Here is a 20,826-nt window from a genome sequence, read left to right on the forward strand (position 1 = left end):
ATTGGCGAGCTTCTAACTCAAGACGCTTTAACGTCATCTGATCACTCGACTCCTCTCTTAACTCCTCTAGAATTTCTTCATCTAAATCCCCATTCTCAACAAAATGCGTCACAATGACTTTCAATATTTGGGCTTTAACCATTCTATTGCTGGCGGTCAAATCCAAATGATTTGCCATTTGTATTAACTCAGTCTTTTTAAGGTTCTGAATCCCTTCAAAGTCTGGGTGAGCCACCAACGCTGCAACTTTCTCCTCCATCGTTACTAACACTTGGCACTTGATTCACAAAATTAATTAACACAATGGCACTGCACTACACTTCACTGTAAAATTGTCACCACACTGAAAATTCGCTTGGCCTCACTGCACAAACAAAATATATAGGATGACTTACCTCAAAATCGTGAAACGTTGTTACTTGACACACAGGAAGGCTTGCTTGGCACATGGAATAGTTCTTAAGAAACACACAGAGACACTTGACACACTGGTACCTAGGAAGGCAAGGTTAGATTAGCATAGTTAAGTTAAGTTGGGACAATATTTCCCGGCACAGGCCCCCATAACTCTTTGTTACCTATCGTACGTTACGGCTCGTGATCCTACAGCAGCCAAACTTTAATAAGTCTAGGGATACGACACAACTGCTGTTCTCAATAGCGAATCACCAGTATAACCCCTTAATGGGTAATGAGCACAAAATAGAATCTTCATAGGACTGAAGAATAAAGATACTAAGTATAGATATATATAATTTATATTAAATAAATCTCAAAGGCAAACAGATGATTATATGGTCACAATATATATCACATTAAAAATATCACTGTAACTTCCAGACATTAAATCAATACTAAGAATAATTATATGGCTAGAATAAAAGAATGACTTAACTCCAAGATGATATCTCCCCGGCTCCCGTCCAGCTACTAAACAAAATCACGCGAGAATCAAAAGAGATTGCCTCGCCCCGCGAATAAATTGCCAAAGTAACAATATTTAATATTTCAGCAATGGAGCACTACATTGTGACAAGAGTAATCTTAAACTAACTTAATGAATAATTAGTACATATTGATATAGACAACAAAAGTACGTGTTTCTTTACATAGTAATTAAAATATGCATACAGAATAGCATAATGGCATGCACACCCAGCAACGGACGATCCCACGACAATTTGCCAGATACAGTTCACTCATTTATTATTTCACTCTGTTACCCACTGATGATCACATATAAATCATTAGTTCCCGTGGGAAACTGATCACACAAAGAAATAAACAATCATTCCCACGATACGCTGGGCCTAACGCCAACACTGTAACATGAATGTGCATTTGCATAGAACATATAAGTATAACAATATACATGCTTGTAATTTACATACAATTATAAATGTACATATTAATATATTCACTTACGTATCTTATAAGGGTACGTAACACAGTCACTCGTAACAATTTGCTTAAATTAGAATAATGATGAGGATTAATGGCTAATGTTCGCTGAGGCTCTGGGTCCTTCATGGGAGTGGTGATATTGGTCACGATGACTTGTGGCTTTTGTTTGGGCCACTGACCACCAACAAGCCATGAAGGTCCATTGAACCACAGCGAAGATTTGACAAGTTGTTTTAATGTCAATCCTCTTGACAAATAATCTGCAGGATTGTCCTTAGTAGGGACATGTCTAAACTTATAACCTGCGGATAAATCATGAATCTCCCTGACGCGATTACTGACGTAAGGAGTTTTGTTGTTATTGTTTCTTACCCATTGTAAGACTGCCTCGTTGTCTGACCACACTACAATCTCACCAAAGTGAATATTACTGAGTGTCTTTACCAGGTAATGGGCTAACCTTACTCCCACTAGCAATGCAGTCAACTCCATCTGAGGTAAGGATCTCTTTTTGATGGGAGCAACTCTTGCTTTTGATGTGAGTAAAATTGATTGAGCACTGTTAACTAAATAGGCTACTGCGCCATATGCTTTGCCAGAGGCATCGCAAAAAACGTGCAAATTGGTGGGTAAGTTTGGTCCCGAGGCATTACGTGGAAATTTCAAAACACCTAACTGATTAAAATCCGTTGAGAGTATTTGCCATTTGGCTTGTAACTCACTTGGTAACGGATCATCCCATCCCATATGTTGTTGCCAGCACTCCTGCATTAGGAGTTTGCCCCTTATTAATATAGGACTAAGTAGGCCTAAAGGGTCAAATGGTTGACTGACAAATGAGAGCAGTGTTCTCATGGTAAGGGTTGAGTTATCAGTTTGCACTGACTTGACATTCATTTCGTCAGTGTTGGTGTTCCATTCCACGCCTAGAACCTTTAAGCTACTGGGTACCTGATAATCGGGAAATTCCTTCTCAATTAACTGGTTAAGTAGCTTATTATTTGAGGCCCATGACTGTAGAGGCATATTAGCTCCTAACAGTTCACGGTTAGCCTCATGGTAGATTTCTACCAGATCAGCTTGATCATTAGTTGTCCCCTGGAAATTGTCGACATATAAGTTGTCGCTAATGGTTGCCTTATAAGGGCTGTCTGATTTCCTCAAATGCGTGTCCAATGTTGCTTGCAAAAGAAACGGTGAGGATGTAGCACCAAATAATACAGAGGCGAACCGATAGGTGATTATTTCACTGTTAGGATCCAGTGGATCCTTGTACCAGAGGAATTTTGTGTAGTCACGATCTTCCTCCTGCAATCCTACTCGGAGAAAGGCTTTGCTGATGTCAGCAGTGTAGGCAAAAATGCCTGTGCGAAATCATAACAATACGTCATGTAGCCTTTGTGTTAGGCTAGGTCCCGTTTGGAGACATTCATTTAGAGACACACTATTAGGCTTTACTTTAGCACTGCAATTAAAGACAATACGAATAGGTGTTGTCAGTGAGTCTTTCACCACAGCATGGTGTGGTAAATAATGACCTGTTTTTCGGTCATCGTGTTCAACAACTTCAATGAACTTGTTGTTAAGTTGTTGTTGGATAAGTTGGTGATACATGGTTAATTTTTCTGGCTGCTTCTGCAGTCGTGTTAATTGAGACCGCAATTGTGAGGCTGCCATAAAATAATTCACTGGAAGTTGGGGATGATCTAACTTCCATGGAAGTCTTACCCAGTATTGTTTATTTGAGTAGACAACCGTATCCAGATATTGCTGGTAAGTCCATGTATCATCAGGACTTGGTTGCTCAGGGATGATGCCTAACGTATCTAGATCCCACAAACGATGTATTGGTGGGTTAGACTCAATGTCCTCGGCTATTTCCCTGAAGCGTAGGGGTGACTGCTCTAAGCCTAGTCACGCCACAATTACATTATCGGTTTGTTGGTTTGTGGGCGCTGGACCTTGTCTGAAAAGCACGGGTCCTGTGAGCAATTTGCCACCTGCGGACGACAACAAATTCATACCATGTTGCCTAGTGCATCCAGTGATAAACTTGTAGTAATGATCCGCGCCTATTAATATTCCAATATCTGTGAGACAATCGGAATTTATTTTATGATCCGCTAGCCTCATGCGGTTTCGCTTAAGGTGTCTCGCTGTGCGAGCTAATCCTGTGACCTGCAGGTCCGTAGGAATCTTATCCACTACCACCGCATGGATTGGACTAGCAGAGGATCCTAGTCTAACTAGTAATTTAACTACCTTGTAGTCACGTGGTCTACTATTTGATAGGAAACCAGAAATGTTTAACTTCACACTTTTGGTAGGTTTTAAATTTAAATCATCTACCAACTGTTGTGTGATGAAGGTTTTTTGGGAACCTTGGTCAAAGAGACCTCTACTGTTAATTCTAGATCTTCGGTTTATTAATTTAAGCTGAGCAGTAGGCAAGGTAGTACTGTTGCCTGACTCAGTAGCGAGTACATTCACTTCGTGATGTACTTTACAATATTGCACTGAAGTAGAATTAGTAAAATTCTCTGCAGTGGTTATAGTTGGTGTAGGAGATTTCCTACATAAGGCGTAGTGGTGTACACCCTGTTTACAACGGTTGCAAGTACGTAGTGGTACTGCACATTTCTTGGGATCATGAGAACCCATACATTTAGTGCATTTGTGCAATTCCTGTAACCTTTTAACTCTAGCATTATACGTAGGATAAGCAGAGCATTGATAAGTGGTGTGTTCCTGATTGCAGAACAGACACTTTCTTTGATTAATAGACTTAGTCTCTTTAGTAGACAAGTCATGAGTTATCTCTGAAGGAGATACTGAGTAGGTACCTACATTTCCACTTCCCTTCTTGGTGGATGGAGTAAATTTGGATTTATATTTATTAGACTTACTTGGAGTCTGTTTAGGTTTGACTGAAATATCAGTATTAATTGGTTTGGACTCAGGTTTAATTTTGTCATGAGTCTTTAACCTATTAACTGTGATCCTCAACCCCTCGAAAATCTGATCGAGAGTAAGAAACTCAGTATTATAATGTGAGCAGAGCTCTGTCAAGACGTTTCGAGGTAATTTCCTCTGTAACAATAGCTTGATAGACCATTCAGAACTAGGTATATTAACCTTAGTACCTAAGGCCTTTACTAGAGACTCTACTTCTAGTCTGAAGCTTTGAAGTGACTCTGGTCTACTGTTTGGTGCATTCAGATCTAGTAATTGATAATAAAGGGTGGCTATACTTAACTCTTTGTTGCAATAGTTTAACTTCAGGAGTTTTATAGCTTCCTCATAATTACTCTCATTAAGATTAAGGTTATGTATGACCTTTTTAGCCTCTCCTTTGAGAAGACTGAGTAGGTATGAAAATTTAGAAACTTTGTCTAGAGACTGTTTCTTATGGATGTGAACTTCAAAGGAAGTCCAAAAATTATCCCAATTTTCTGTATCTAATCCTGAAAAGGTGGGCAAGTCTAGAGTAGGTAAACGAACCTCAGGTAAGTGATTATTGAAGTGAGACCCAGTGTTGCTGGCATTGGATCCAGACTGTTTGGCTAATTTAGATAGCCTGAAAATTTTATCATGAGTCTCCTCTTCATATTGGGAGATGTCGGTTACTATTTGACTTACTTCATCAGGATCAATTTCTACAGTATTTAGCAGAGCAAGATAAGATTGACCTGCAGTTCTGACATGATCAAATTTCAGATCAGCTAATCTAACTGTTGACTCTAAATGATAAGAGTCAATGGGATTATCTTTAGTTAAGTCATCAGCCTTATTGATTAATCTGGTTAAGTGACCTTTAAGGCCAATGTAGGTTCTCCTCAATTGTTCAGGAGTAGCCATGTTGGGTTTAGGTTCAAACTTCAGTGTTAGGGTATGTATTACTAATGAAGCTTGGATACTTGTTCATTAGTGAACAGGTAACATCAATTGTAGCCTAATTTAAGGTGACTACTTTATGGTTTACCTCACTTGAGGTTGAATGTACCTACCTACCTAACAACAAATAGCTAGATATTTTGTGTACTGTCTGAACTCCACCATTAGTTCTCGTCCGGTTAGCTCATCCTTATCACCATCAGAGTTAATGGAGATAATCCAGCACTACACAAAATAGATACACAAAATAATGCATACAAGAGAAATATTATGGAGATACTCCAATCAGAGTTATCTCAAAATTTATCCCACCCTATAGAGGGTCAGCACAAATAATGTAATATATACACAACACTGACTAGTTTAGATCTAGTCGTAATAATTCCTAACTAAGAACTATAAAATTATTTAGTCTGGGCTTGTACCAAATTCAGCACAATCTCAGCCTAAATTCTACCTAATAACATGGGTAAAGATTATTGTGGTGCAATAAGGTAAATATAGTTGTGCGGTATTTTTGGGTTTTTTGTTTTATAAGAGTGCTCTTGCACACACAGGTGAACAATTATGTACAGTTAAGTTTGGCTTGCTAGCCACAGCCATTTGTGATGGTTGATGGTGTTAATTAACTTGTCAACCACATGCAACCTAGATTCCCCTGACAAGTGTACACCGTCTCTGGTCAGGTTCTGTCTGTAAGGTCTGGCTGTAAATTGTATATATGTGGCATCCAATCTCACTCGCTTTTTCAGCCTGAAATTTATATACTTTGCAGCTCTCAGGTAATATTCCGGAGTTACTCCCCAACGATTATCTTGGCTTGGTTGGCGAGGCTCCACTAATGTGAATACTACTGATTCACTGATGAGCTTGAAAGAAGAAATTATGGCTTTGAGGTGTTTGATCACCTCGGCTGGATGACGAGTGGGGTGGATGTCATTACCACCTAAGTATATGATGGTTAGATGGTGAGGCCACTCTAACGCAGGTGTTAGGGTGGTGGTGTTGTAAAAGTTATGAGCTGTTGCTCCTGGTGACCTAAAGATTCTCACCTCGGTGTGAGGTATAGGTCTAAGTGTTGTGGGTAATTGGCTATGACCCACTAAAGCCACTTTATACATGAGGTAAAAGTAGCAATATGTTAGTGTGATCTAGGCTAACTGATGTGTTACAATGTTAGTTGACACAATGAATTAAATAGTTAGTCTAGCTTCTATCACACAAGGATTAGCTATTAATGGTTAATAATTTAATTATAAATTTAATGCCTATCCGGTTCGATAAGGACCATAATGTGGGATATTTGGGTTTGATTCTGATTAATTAATAATTAAAGTAGTAAATTAAATTACGAAGGACCACCCGCTTTTAAAGTAAAGAGGGAAACTGAGAATTTCAGATCATTAGATAAAATTCTAGAGAAAACCAGTGACTATGGATATGACTAGAAAGTATGATCATAAGAATAATTAATGGGCTGTATTATTAAAAAACCAAACCTCAAACACCTGCATTGGGGGGTTATTACTGGAGGTCAGTACGTCCAGGAATCAGTGTGGTTCGTTCACTAATTCAATTAATAATAATCTAATCCTATAAATAATGTTGAATATAATATTATTCATACAAAGAAAACATGAATATGAGCATAGTAATGAGTTACAGTAAATCACACATTATGTTGAACATTCTGAATGTATCAAATTGCTAAAATGTAGGAAAAAGAAATAAGCCTTAGCTTGTAGTAGGTTCCTTTAGATAACTCTGGAAGTCCTCTTAATCTCCAAGTCTGGTACATTGACGAATGGCACGATTAACATGGAGAAGGCAGCATGAGGAATCCGTCTCTCGAGCTGCAAGATAAATAACTACCAGTAGCAATTGATTTAACTACTCAATTCATATTCAAGATTATTGATATCTACAGATAGAATTCTAATCACCTGTTATTAGGTGTTGTCTTGCCGCGTGACGTGCAATCACCCCGCTATTAATAAACTTATAAATGATGCATCAAATAAAAGGTACTTAGCTGTGGGCACTGTGTAAGTATTAAGATTGCCGTAATTACGCATCCCAAGTTCCGGTGAACCTATCCTGGATTGATGCGTTTCAAGCTGGCTGATCACGTGTCGTCAGGAACCAAGTCTAGGGGTCCCTTATTTAACACCAGCACTAGTTGAAGATATTATCTGCAAGGTCGTTCACGCCTCACAGTGGCGGCTTTCATCTGTGGATGGACACACTTGTCCTATTTGCTGGACAATGGCGTCTTTTGTGAGTACGGTAAGCGTAGCTTTGCCTCCTTCTGGCCTTGCACGTGTCCGCTTCCCGACTGAGGATGGCGTCCCCCAACCCACGCCCAGTCGACGTTCATTACACAAATTATTGGCATGAACATTAATATTTCTCGCATTCGCGCTTGAAACTCTAAAGACTGGACGGGTTTATTATTTAGAGGAACAGAATATTATTATTTAACTATTTAAGAATAGTAAAGATATAAGGGAGAGGAATTAATGTCTCCCCATAGCATTCATTGATGACGTTACCTCTATCGTGAGATAGACGTTTTGATTCTAAAGCTCTATTCGGCTTTTAGTTAGAGAACCATTCGTCTGCAATCAGTTGCCATACAGAATGCTTTAATTATGGAGAATCGTATTTAATTCTCACACAAATTGTATATAATGTGGTTTACTGTAAAGAAATCTGACGTAATACTGGCGTCAGGTGACGTGAGAATTCTAGCCTAATGCACAGATGAATTATTAGTACATGAGAATTCTACGAGTTGTTACTTTTACTTACTACAATATTAATATGGTTAGTAATAAGTAATGAGAATACAACAATGCTGTATTCGATGTTGGAAATATCCAACAGCATAACAAAACAAATCCCACATGGTAAAAACTAAAACAGAAAACCGAACAGAAAGGTAGAAACTCCCTACAATTCGAAGGAAACGAGCAAACATCACACTTTACTGCCGCACCGATCGTCCGCGCAGCCCTCCCTGCCCAGAGAGGGGAAGGGGGGGGCCTCGGACCTCACCGCACTGGCTGCCTAGCATCAGTTCATAAGCTAATGTCAACCGGGACAGACGCTTCTCTGGCCTCAGTTTCCTAGCCAGTGTTTTGTAACACGGGGAGGGTGTCTCGAATTATCTTTCCTTCTTCTCCCCCTCTACCCGTATTTTTACTTTTTATTCTCTACAAGGGACTCCAAAACTTTTACTAAAGCCGACTCCACGCCACGTGGTCCTAAGACGATTGACCGACTTAGGATTCTACAACCCGTATGACGTGACATAGGCTTTGAGCAAAACCCTAGAGTCGCCTCCGCCGCCACCACCAGACCAGTAACACAGAGCAATGATCGAGGTCTGGATCGATCATGCTACTTAATCAACCTTGGGGCTTGATCCTCACTATAACCGATACCCTTTAAGATCTTCAGTGTGGAATTAATTAAACGGGAATGATGAATTCCGATTCGATGTCAGAATCGGCGCCCAATCCAACTCTGCCTCGTGTGGACCACGTGACCAGGACAAGTTCACATAAATAGAACATACACATGGAAATAATAAAAATGCAAATTATTAACTAATTAATTTATTGGAAGAAAAACTAAAACAAAATCTAAATGGTTATCACTCCCTATCAATCTACCACTCCCTACTTGGCAATGAATTGGCTATCCCTATAAATAACAATAGCAACTATACCTCTATGTTTGACCAGCTCAGATGTTGGGGCTGGTCTTGGGGGAGAGGTAAGATGGTTGACCTCTCCCAAGTTGATCTCGAGTCCACACTACAGTACTCTCTCCTCGTCTGGTCTTCCCCAGACTAGAGCATTGTATCCTTCCGCATAGTCTAAGTTTTACCAAGTTACTAGCAAGGTTTAAGTTATAACAATTAACCTCTGTTTGTACTGAATTGATCCAGACTGGTTGAATTATTTTACTGAAATTAAATTACACAAGCATCTAACAGCAGAGCTGTTCCCGATCCCCAAAATGGTTATTTGAACTTTGAGAAATAGTGGACATGTCAACTCTGATGACCTATGACCGCCAGGTCACTCCGCCTTACAACTTAGATCTGATTCGTGACGTCACTGATGGTGACTTAACTCAATAATTAGAATATTCTTGATATTGTACCCAGTAATATTATACAATACAATTTTAATACAAAATGAATAAAGGCTAATTTCTCTAAATAAGTGAATACTATAGAATGGTTCATTATACGAAGCTATGAACAAGGCGTCGATTATTTTCACCGCGAATTCCCTGGGGTTAGGTCCCGGGTCACCACGCGGGTCCAGTTTCCCATTTTCTTTTGTCGATAAACCACTCTGGATAATTCTTACAACCAGCCTAGTTTGTTACAGTTTGCCTTTTGTGGCGTTCACTGCCGTGTGTTGTGTTGTGCGGTCGCCAGGTGTTCCTCATCAGTACCGGGGCTGAATGTGCTCAGGGGCTTCCTTTCCTAAGCGCGGTGTGAGTACTGCCCCTGCATGACAGGGTTATCTTCCCTGGGGCGTTCAGGAAACATTCCCATAGAGGTTCTTGCTGCTCGGCATTTACCTCGCCCTTGGGGCCAGCTGGGGCTTGGGGGCCCTTGTTTGGCCTTGGGTTGGGTGTGATATTGTGCTGGTTAGGGCGTCAAGGTGTTGCGCCACCTGCCACCTAAGCGGCGACCGGTTCCTGATGCCTCTGGGGACGATGTACAGTACTTTTGCAGGGTTTTTGTTTTGTTTTTATTTTCATTTGCCTGGTGGGGGTCTACCTAGTGTGGCTACAGTTCCACTAGTAGTGTTTGGTGGCCCTCTGCTAGGCCCCCGTGATTGTACATGTCGCAGGCGTTTTCAGTGTTGTCCTCTACCCCTTGTTAGTTTTGGGTTTTAACCAGTTAGCAACACCTTTCCCGGGCTTCCCGTAGTTGTTACCCTATGGGTCCTGGAAAATCCTGTCGGGGCTCGGTGGGCCATTGAATGTGTCTTCCGAGTTCCAACCCGTCTTGTGCTGGTTCGTTGGTTGCTGTACCCTTGTCTCCGGGTGACAGTCGCCACTTTTACCTCCGTAATGCTGCCTGTTGGGTCACTGACACCTTGACCCGGAGTCTTGTGAGAGGTGTTCTCTGATTGTTCTCCAGTACTCTCCTGAGGTCATTACTGTTCAGAGTACAGGCGGCATCCGCGTTGCAAGCTCGGTTTAGGTTGCTGCAATGCACTAGGTTGGTTTTCTACCCGAATGCTCCGGGGCCGCATGCTTTGGTTAAGTGCTGTTCGCCCCTTTCCCTCCCTGTTCCTGGCTCCTGACAGTCTGCCGGTTTTGGGGTCGGGGCGGAGTTTAGTTGGGGCCGAGACTCGGGTGGTTTCGGGAACTGCCCCGTTCGGGTTGGGGGACGGAGGTTTTCGAGCCTGTTCCTCCTGCCAAGGTTTCTGGGTCTTACCAGTGGCCCTTTCTTGCTGCATTTTCCCTGGACTCTTGCTTTTCTTTAAGGGCAGAGAGCATGGAGGACAGCTCTGCCCCGGGGCCTCTGTTGTGGGTTCCCCGGGCTGTGGGGGATGCCTGCTAGCAGTTCTGGGGCTGTTTGTTCCTGCCGGGGTTTTCTGCTTCTGGGCAGAGTTTTTCGTCCATCTAGTTTGCTTGCGTCCCACATTTGCTGGCATGTTTTCATATCAATTGCGTCATTCACGGCCCCCTGTTTCTGGTGACCATTTTCTGGCGTGGCCACCAGGGCAGCGTTGCAGTCTGTTTACATGCGCCAGGGTGTGCAAGCTAGTGTCTTGGGTGAGTTTTTCACCTCTTTCCGGGGTTTATTTACTTTTCTGGTGTTTTCTGCCCATCTTCTGTTCCTCTGGGAACACTTGGGTGTTGGTTCTTACAACGGATTTTTTGTTTTCTGTCTGTTTTGGGTCTGAGCCCTAGGGTTTGGGCTCAGTGTCCCTGTCTGTTTATGCTTGTTCCCACACCTTGTCCCTCGGTTTTCGGTCTGTTTTGGCTGTTTGGCAAATGTGGTAGTTTGGGCTCCCCGGGTTCAATTCCGGGTTCCTTTGGGTTCTTTGGTTTCGTTCCAGAGGTTTTTCCTCTTGGGACCCCCTTTGTGGGTTCTGGGAGTTTTGTTTCCTCGTGTGTGACCCAGTCACCGACCGGCTGGGCGGACAGCATGTTGGACACGTGATCCTGTGGTCCCGGATTCGATCCTGGGTGCCAGCGAGAAACAATGGGCAGAGTTTCTTTCACCCTATGCCCCTGTTACCTAGCAGTAAATAGGTACCTGGGGAGTTAGTCAGCTGTCACGGGCTGCTTCCTGGGGGTGGAGGCCTGGTCGAGGACCGGGCCGCGGGGACACTAAAAAGCCCCGGAATCATCTCAAGATAACAGCCTGCGGTCTATCCTTGCGCCTGTGCTGTTCGGATGTTTGCAGCTTTCGCTGCTGTATTGGTGACGTCTAGGGCTCATTTCGGGCGCAAGGATTTGAGGGTCGCACAGGTTCCTGGCCGCCCGTTCTTTGTGCACGTGTCTGCTCCTGTGCGTTCTTGCGTTGCCTTGGGTCGCAGGTTACATCCTGTTGTCTTGGCTTCGCGTTGCGGAGTTTGTGGTGGCCGCCTCCCGGGTCAGCCCTTTGTTTTCCTTCTCTTTGGGTATGAAGCTCCAGGGAGTCATAGGGGCTCCCCACAGAAAACCAGCATTGAATGTAATGAAACGCCATTTTCTGGGTGAGCCCCGGAAGCTTCCTGGCAATCCTCCCTCCCGGTGGTCGGAAGTTTTTTCGAGTTGGTTGAAGCTTGGCTTCCGAACTGATGCTAGGCAGCCGGCGCGGTAAGGTCCGGGGCTCCCCCCCTCTCCCTCTCGGGGCGGGTAGGGCTACGCGGACGATCGGTGTGGCAGTAAAGTGTGTTGTTTGCTTGTATGCTTGTTTCCTTGGGATTGTAGGGAGTTTCTACCTCTCTGTTGGGTTTTCTGTTTTAGTTTTTGCTATGTGGGGTTTTTGTTATGCCTACCTTTCTGGGTGCCTAACCCCAATTGATGGCAGATAAGGAAAACCCCAACCATAAGGGGGTTTTCCAGGGCAATTGCTCCCTGAAACCTCTCTGAAGGGGCCAGGTTCTGGTGCTGGTCCCTGGTAGGTTTGAACTCCTTAGCTAATGGCCTTAGCTATCCTTAGCTATAGCTAAAATCTCCTTTAGCTATATTTAACTATGTCTAATATAACATATATAAGCCCTATAAGCTCCAGTGAGTCTCTGGGGGCTCGCCCAGAAAATGGCATTTCATTACATTCAATGCTGGTTTTTTGACTACAGCTGTATTGTTATACAGTGGGGCCTCGACTTACAATGCTAATCCATTCCCAGTTACGGATCGTAAATCAAAATATCGTAAGTCGAAGCGATTTCTCCCATAAGAAATAAAGGGAATTGAATTAATCCGTTCCTCCAAAATATTAACATACAAACACATTTTATACTGAATACAATGTTTTTTCTAACTACAATACAGTACCTAAGTTTATCTTACTTTTATGGAGGGCTCTTGGTGGCGTGTGGAAGATGGTGATGGGGGAGGAGGAGGAGAGTTGTTACTGTTTGGAAGGGAAGTCCCCTTCCATTATCACATCAGGAAGTGATGTTTTCTCTGGGGTACTCTCTCTCCTATGTTTTACCTGAATACCACTAGGACCTGGTTGTGGTTCAGTGCTTGTCTCACTACAAATTTGTCAAGAGACATTTGTTTTTCTCTTCGTTTTAACATTTGTCTGTAATGATGCATCACAGTGTCATTGAATAGGTTAAGGGCCTACTGCAGCTTGATTTGGGTGAGTCGTTTCAGCAAAGGTTTGCAATTCTTCCCATGCTGCACACATTTTCTTAATTGTTGAGGAAGAAACATTCTGTACTGGCACATCCTTCCCTGAAGAAATTTCCTCAGCTGCCTCTTCTTGCTGCTCCTTTTGAAGTGCTTGGAGTTCTTCAGTGGTCAGTTCTTCGTTGTGTTCTTCCACCAACTCCTCCACATCAGCACCATCCAACTCCAAACCCAATTGCCAACCTAGAGAAACAATTTCCTCAACGAGAGGCACTTCAGGTTCAGGCTCAAACCTCTCAAAGTCTCGTTCTGCAACACATTCAGGCCACAGTTTTCTCCAGCCAGAGATCATGGTTCTTACAGTCACTTCTTGCCAGGCTTTGTCAACAAGTTTTAAAGCACTATAAATGTTAAAATGGTTTTTCCAGAACTCTTTGAGGGTGAGGTTTGTGGCATCCGTCACTTCAACATATCTCCGGGAAAAGTGCCCTTTCGTAAAGTTTCTTAAAATTGGCAATGATTTTCTGGTCCATAAGCTGAAGTAGAGGAGTGGTGTTGGGAGGAAAGAACTTTATTGTAACAAAACTAAATTCCTCCTCCAATGAATCCTCCAAGCCTGGAGGATGGGCAGGAGCATTATCGAGGAGAAGCAGGGCCTTGAGTGGCAAACTGTTCTCCTGCAAATAGTTTTTGATGGCAAGGCACACCACCAAATTCACCCACTCCGTAAGAAACTGCCTAGTCACCCATGCCTTAGCATTAGCCTTCCACATCACACACATTTTGTGTTTCTGCACATTATATTTTTTGAAAACCCTTGGATTTTCGGAATGATACACAAGCAAGGGTTTAATTTTTAAATCGCCACTCGCATTACCACACAACACAAGAGTAAACCGATCTTTCATAGGCTTTTGTCAAGGCAATGACTTCTCCTCGTTGGTAATGTATGTTTTCTTTGGCAATCTTTTCCAGAATAGCCCTGTCTTGTCACAATTAAACACTTGTTGTGGTAGGTATGCCTCACTCTGCACAAAATCTTTAAATTCGCCAATGAATCTTTCAGCCGCTGGTTTGTCTGAGCTGGCAGCCTCCCCATGCCTCACAACACTATGAATTCCACTTTTTTCTAAATTTCTGAAACCATCCCCTGCTCGCCTTAAACTTTTTCGCTTCTGCATCACTCGTTCCAGGGGTTTTCTTTAAAAGGTCTTCATGCAATTTTCTTGCCTTTTCACAAATGATGGCCTCCAAAACGCTATCACCTGCTAACTCCTTGTTGTGTATCCAAATTAATAACTGTTTAACATCTTCAAGTGTTTGTGTTCTATGTTTCGTTGATTATTGATACGCCTTTTGCCACTTTAGTACCCATAATGTCCTTTTTCTTAGCCAGTATGGTGGATATCGTTAACTGAGATTTGTTGTACTGCCTAGCCAGTTCAACAACCCGCACACCATCTTCATATTTATGAATGATATCTTGTTTCTGCTCTATGGTCATTCTTACATGGGATCTCATATGTTGCGCCTTACCACTGACTTTCCTGGGACTCATGGTGTGATATATAATAATTACTTTAATGTTCAAAATGCAAAAAATCACCACAAACGTAGAATTTCTTATAGGCGCGATCGTCACTAAGCGGGCAGCTGTAGTAAACTGAGGCAGGTCGGACCGCGTGACCGGGAACCACGCGCTCGGTCGACCCGAACGTGTACCAACAAATATCGTTAGTCGATGACACCATCGTATGTTGAGACGCATTTTTCGACAAAATTTACATCGTAACTCGAAATTATCGTAAGTCGGGGCAATCGTAAGTTTAGGTGCCACTGTACAACAAAATATCTTGGGAGCCTACTAATAGTGCCTTATTAATGCCAAAAATGAAGCAATATTTTGCAAGAACTAGTAGCAGAAAATCAACCAGCATGAGCACAGCTGTACCCAGCACGAGCACAGCTGTACCCAGCACGAGCACAGCTGTACCCAGCACGAGCACAGCTGTACCCAGCACGAGCACAGCTGTACCCCAGCACTAGGCACAGCTGTACCCCAGCACTAGGCACAGCTGTACCCCAGCACTAGGCACAGCTGTACCCCAGCACTAGGCACAGCTGTACCCCAGCACTAGGCACAGCTGTACCCCAGCACTAGGCACAGCTGTACCCCAGCACTAGGCACAGCTGTACCCCAGCACTAGGCACAGCTGTACCCCAGCACTAGGCACAGCTGTACCCCAGCACTAGGCACAGCTGTACCCCAGCACTAGGCACAGCTGTACCCCAGCACTAGGCACAGCTGTACCCCAGCACTAGGCACAGCTGTACCCCAGCACTAGGCACAGCCATACCCAGCACGAGCACAGCCGTACCCAGCATCGGTACAACAGCAGCCAGCACCAGCTGAAAAGCAGCTGAAACAAACACAGCAGCAACAAGTACCAGTAAAGCTGATGCAAACATCTAAGAACATAGTCTGTGGAGTGTACAGTTAAAGTGTTAAATTTAAGTACATATTGTTAGTATTAAAATTAAGGTTGCAGTACAGAAATTTTAGTGTAAAAGTTTTCATAAACTGCATTGAAGTACAGTACTCGACATACAGCAGAACTTACTAATTCAGTGCTAACGACATAATACCTTTATGGTATTACAGTACATATATACTGTACAGCATTCACAAATCCATGAGAAATCAAGATGGACATAACTCCAACAGTAAGGTAAATAACAACTGTAACACAGTATTTTTTAGTAGAGTAATAATATATAGGTACAGTATATAATATGATAATGCATTTTTATTGTTGACAAGAAAAAAAAAAGACACTGACGCAAATGCCTCTTAAAGGTCACCTCCTGAAACGAATACAATGCTCCAATGCACCGGGCTTGGTCCCATATAGTGCACTTGAGGTTATCTTGAGGTTATCTTGAGATGATTTCGGGGCTTTAGTGTCCCCGCGGCCTAGTCCTAGACCAGGCCTCCACCCCCAGGAAGCAGCCCGTGACAGCTGACTAACCACCCAGGTGCCTATTTTACTGCTCGGTAACAGGGGCATAGGGTGAAAGAAACTCTGCCCATTGTTTCTCGCCGGCGCCTGGGATCGAACCCAGGACCACAGGATCACAAGTCCAGCGTGCTGTCCGCTCGGCCGACCGGCTCCCCAATCGACCGACCGACCGGCGCTGAATCGTGGTTGTACTGTACAGTATTACATTTTGGCTCTGTGGTAAAATTATGTACTGTACATACTGAGTTGTCAGTGCCTTTACCCTCTACAGCTATGATGACCTTGACCCTGCTCAGATTCATGAGAATTCCTGTCAGAGAGAAGAATTGGTGCCCATCCGATTAGATATGGAAATTGAGGGCCAAAAACTACGAGACACTTTTACTTGGAATAAAAATGGTGAGTGGGAATTGCAAGTTCTTATGTGGTTAATTCTGTTTAACTTTTCCTAAGCTCAAAATTTATACTCTCTAACTTAGGATAGCTTAAAGAGTTTAAGTATGATAAATTAATCCAAATCAAAATTTACATGAAGATGAGATTCATTGATTTGTTAAGTAGAAAGAAATCGTTACAAAGTATAGTGCTGTATTTAAAGACGCATGCACCTCTATTTTACAAGGATATTTAGTGGACAAAAATTTTGTATGTTTCATGATACATTTATTGAAAATGATTTTTTATGTGCAGCTTCCCCATAACCATGTTCCTTTGTTTAAGCTGCGACAGCTATTTTAAACCTAATGTTATAACATGTCCTATCCACCAGAAAATATAGTATTTATATTATTCACTGCTTTACTCATTTTTTCTATTCTTTTTCTGGGGGGAGCCCCTTCGGCTCCCTACCTGTACCTCCCTGCCTCCACTTCGGCATGAGGAGCAATGGCCTATAGAAACCCTTGTGTGGTTATCTTGAGGTTATCTTGAGATGATTTCGGGGCTTTAGTGTCCCCGCGGCCCGGTCCTCGACCAGGCCTCCACCCCCAGGAAGCAGCCCGTGACAGCTGACTAACTCCCAGGTACCTATTTACTGCTAGGTAACAGGGGCATTCAGGGTGAAAGAAACTTTGCCCATTTGTTTCTGCCTTTGCGGGAATCGGACCCGCGCCACAGAATTACGAGTCCTGCGCGCTATCCACCAGGCTACGAGGCCCCCAAAGCATTTCGTGTCTGCTATCGACTGGGTGAGGCACCCAGAAAGGTAAGCGTCCCAAAACAAACCTCTTTTCTGGTGAAAATTGCTACCAAAAGCCGAACAAGTGGATAGAACTCTCCAAAAAACTCTCCAAAAAGAAACAAGCAAATGAGCATGATGTCACACGTCGCCGCACCGCTGTCTGTGCAGCTTCCCCCTCCCTGGGTGGGAGAAGGTAGCGCCCCAGACCCCTGCTCCGGCTATCCACCCTTCAGTTCTAAGGCTGATGCTAGAGGCGAAGGTCGTGTGCTCTGGCTCAAGTGATTTTCAGCACTGTGCTTTGAGTGTGGTGACTGTCCTCCAGGGGTTGCGTGAGCCAGGAGTTATTATTCTACAGTACTCGGGCTGCATGCTCCTAGGGTTCTCGTCCCTAGGTGCCCTTTAAGTACTGCCCTTGGGGCTTGGGGCCACCTTCCACAAGCTCCTTGGGACCTGCCTCTGCTAAGCCGATTTACTGCTCTGTTTTTGGGCTGCCCTTTGGGTGCTTTGGGGTTTTGTCTCCCTTGTTTACCTTAGGGTAAGAGGCGGCTTGCAGTGGTAAGGGGCGCAGGGTGCTGACCAGCTTGTTTTCACCATTCAAAGCGGCCGGCTCTGTTCCTTTTGGGTACGTTGTCTTCTTGCTGGGTTTTGTTTTTCTTTTTGTTTTTACCTTGTGGGGGTCTGCCTTGCTTGTTGCCCATTTGTACCTGACCTGAATACGGTTCTCTTCTGGTGGTTCCCCCTTCCCCCTTGATAGACCCCTGTGAGTGTACACGTCCCTGAGATTCATCTTTAGAGAATTGCTTGGTAGTTTTAGGCACCGGTTAGCAGTACCCTGCCTGGGATTCCCAGAGCGTGAGTTCCATCTCAGGACCCTGGGAAACCCCACGGGGCGCGCGGGTCCGATGGATGTGACCCCTGAGTCCCCCCCCCCCTCGCTTCACGTGAGTTTGAGGGTTGCTCGGTCCCCTTGTCTCAGGGTGACACTCGCTGTTTTTGCCTCCACGCTGCCTGTTGGGTCAGTGACACTTTTGACCCGAAATCCTGCGAGTTTTGCTGCTTGCTGGTGACTCAGTTTACCCAAACTAATGATAATCTTTTGTCGGTACAGGCGGGTGTTTGTCTTCCATGGCATCTAGTGCCATGTCATAGTGGTCCAGCATCTGTGATAGGCAAGAGCGCCCTGTTCTGAAACCATGTTGTCCGGGGTTATGGAGATGCTGTGATTCCATGTATTTTGTGATCTTACTTCTTAGCACTCTCTCAAAGATTTTGGTGATGTGTGATGTTAATTAAGAACACTTTCATGCCCACGGCACGTGGATACACGGCTGGTTTATTTCTATCGCTTGTGTGGTCGCGCCGTACATTTACGGTCCGTTTTATAGTAGGTATATACTACTCGATCGACTTGGGGTTTGCATGAATATGTTTGCCATTAAATTTCCGTTTTCTCTAATAGGCACAGTGCCTATTTGAGAAAACGGCATTGTATTGTAACTTAGAGGAGAGACTATTGAGTTGGTGACACAACGAGGGTAATCGCCCACTTCACACACTCTTGTGTTGGCTGCGATCATGATTCTACATTTATATGCATATGTCTGTGTAGAGAATTTTATTATGAGTTCAGTGATATAAAATTTAACGCTGTAGGACTAATGTGGAGCTGACAACAAACAAAAGAGTATGAACATTTTGTTGCTGTTTGGGCGTACGGCGAGTGATCTACGTTTTTATTTATTTCGTGGTGGAATAGCTAATGCTTTGGTTACATTTTATACATATGATCTTGTAGAGAATTTTACTGCGAACACATTGATACCAAAAGGAAATACGTAGCTCGAGAATTGGTGTCAGGAGAATGAAAAGATTACACACTGTTTGGTGTTTACGCTCAAGAGAAAAAAATGCCGCGCGCACAATGCGCTATTTTTTTTCACGGGTACCGCGCGCGCGAAAGTGTTTAATGTTATCGGTCTGTAATTTTTTGCCTCTACCTTATTTCCTCCACCTTATTTCCTCCTTTATGGAGTGGTGCTATCTCTGCAGTTTCTAGTATGTCAGGGATAATGCCAGTATCTAGGCTTTGTCTCCAAAGAATGTGAAGGGCCTGCGATAGTGTTTTTTTTACAGTTCTTGATGAATATGGAGTTCCAAGAATCAAGGCCTGGTGCAGAGTGCATAGGCATACTGTCTATGGCTTCTTCAAAAGATCCAGTGGGGATAGGGTGACATCTGATATATGATTTGATATTGGTGTCATATCCATGAAAAATTCATTTGGGTTATCAATCTTCAGTGTGTTTAGTGGCTCGCTGAAAACAGTTGTACTGGTTCCTCAGTATTTCGCTCGTTTCTTTGTTGTCATCAGTGAAAGTTCCATCTCCCTTTCGCAGGGGCCCGATACTAGATGCGATTTTTTATCTTGATTTTGCATAGGAGAAAAAATATTTAGGATTTCTCTCTATTTCACTGATGGCCTTTTGCTCTCTTTGCCTCTCCTGGGTTTTGTATGATTCCTGTAGCTTTAGTTCAATTGTTTCTATTTCTCTACCTAACCTTCTTCGCCGTTCTTGAGATAGGGTGCGACTCTCAAGTTGTCCCACGATTCGTTTTCTTATCCTATAGAGAGAACGACGTTCCCATTCCAATCTGCATCTCTTCCTCTTTTTTCTTAGGGGTATGCAGTTTGAACATATTTCTAGTGCTACTGAGCTTATTTTTTTCCAGGCACTGGTTCAGGTTTACATTTTCTAGCTGTTCTTCCCAGCTTATTTCTGTGAAGTCCTGGTTTATTTGCTCCCAGTTTATCTGTTTATTATTAAAGTTGAATTTATTGAAATCTCCTCCACTGGGAATCAGGACTGGTTTTGAAGGTCTATTCCCCATGCTTGTCAGAACTTCAATTAAGTTGTGATCTGAGTAACAGGTATTTGTAATAATTATGTTCCTGATCAATTCATCATTATTAGTGAAAATGAGGTCCAGCCTGTTCTCCTTCCTAGTTGGTTCTACTATTTGCTGGTTTAAGGCAAACCTGTTGCACATCCGTAGCAGGTCATTTGCATGTGTCTGTTCATTTAGGCTACTCCCTGGTATTCTTTCTGATATAACTGTATAAGCTAGGTTCTTCCATTTCAGGTGCTGTAGGTTGAAGTCTCCAAGCAGGATGATGTTTGGGGCCGGATTTGTGAGGTTTTCCAAGCAGTGTTCTATTTTCATTAGTTGGTCTTTAAACTGATGATTTGCCTCTGGTGTCTTATATACAAGGACAATAACTACATTTAAGATCTCTGTTTTGATTATCAGCACTTCCACCATATCATTTGTGGTGTTTAGCAGCTCAGTGCAGATGAGTGTGTCCTTGATGTACAGGCTGACCCCACCCTGTAGCCTGTGTTTCCTGTCACATCTGAAAAGATTGTACTCTGAAATCCACATTTCACCATCGTGGTAGTTCTTGGTGTGAGTTTCTGGGCATGGGGCTCACAGCACGGT

At 43.3% G+C, this 20,826-nt stretch overlaps 1 protein-coding gene across 1 annotated transcript in view; it reads left to right on the forward strand.

Moving 5' to 3' along the window:
* Positions 1–20,826, forward strand: part of Snr1 (SWI/SNF related, matrix associated, actin dependent regulator of chromatin, subfamily b, member 1) — a 100,792-nt gene that overhangs the window by 51,761 nt on the left and 28,205 nt on the right. Inside the window, exon 5 of the mRNA XM_069332252.1 lies at positions 16,420–16,547. Within this exon, the coding sequence (XP_069188353.1) occupies positions 16,420–16,547 (128 nt within the window). The remainder of the gene's footprint in view (positions 1–16,419; positions 16,548–20,826) is intronic.

The sequence above is a fragment of the Procambarus clarkii genome, chromosome 27 (genome assembly GCF_040958095.1).
Source record: "Procambarus clarkii isolate CNS0578487 chromosome 27, FALCON_Pclarkii_2.0, whole genome shotgun sequence".
Classification (NCBI taxonomy): Eukaryota; Metazoa; Arthropoda; class Malacostraca; order Decapoda; family Cambaridae; genus Procambarus; species Procambarus clarkii.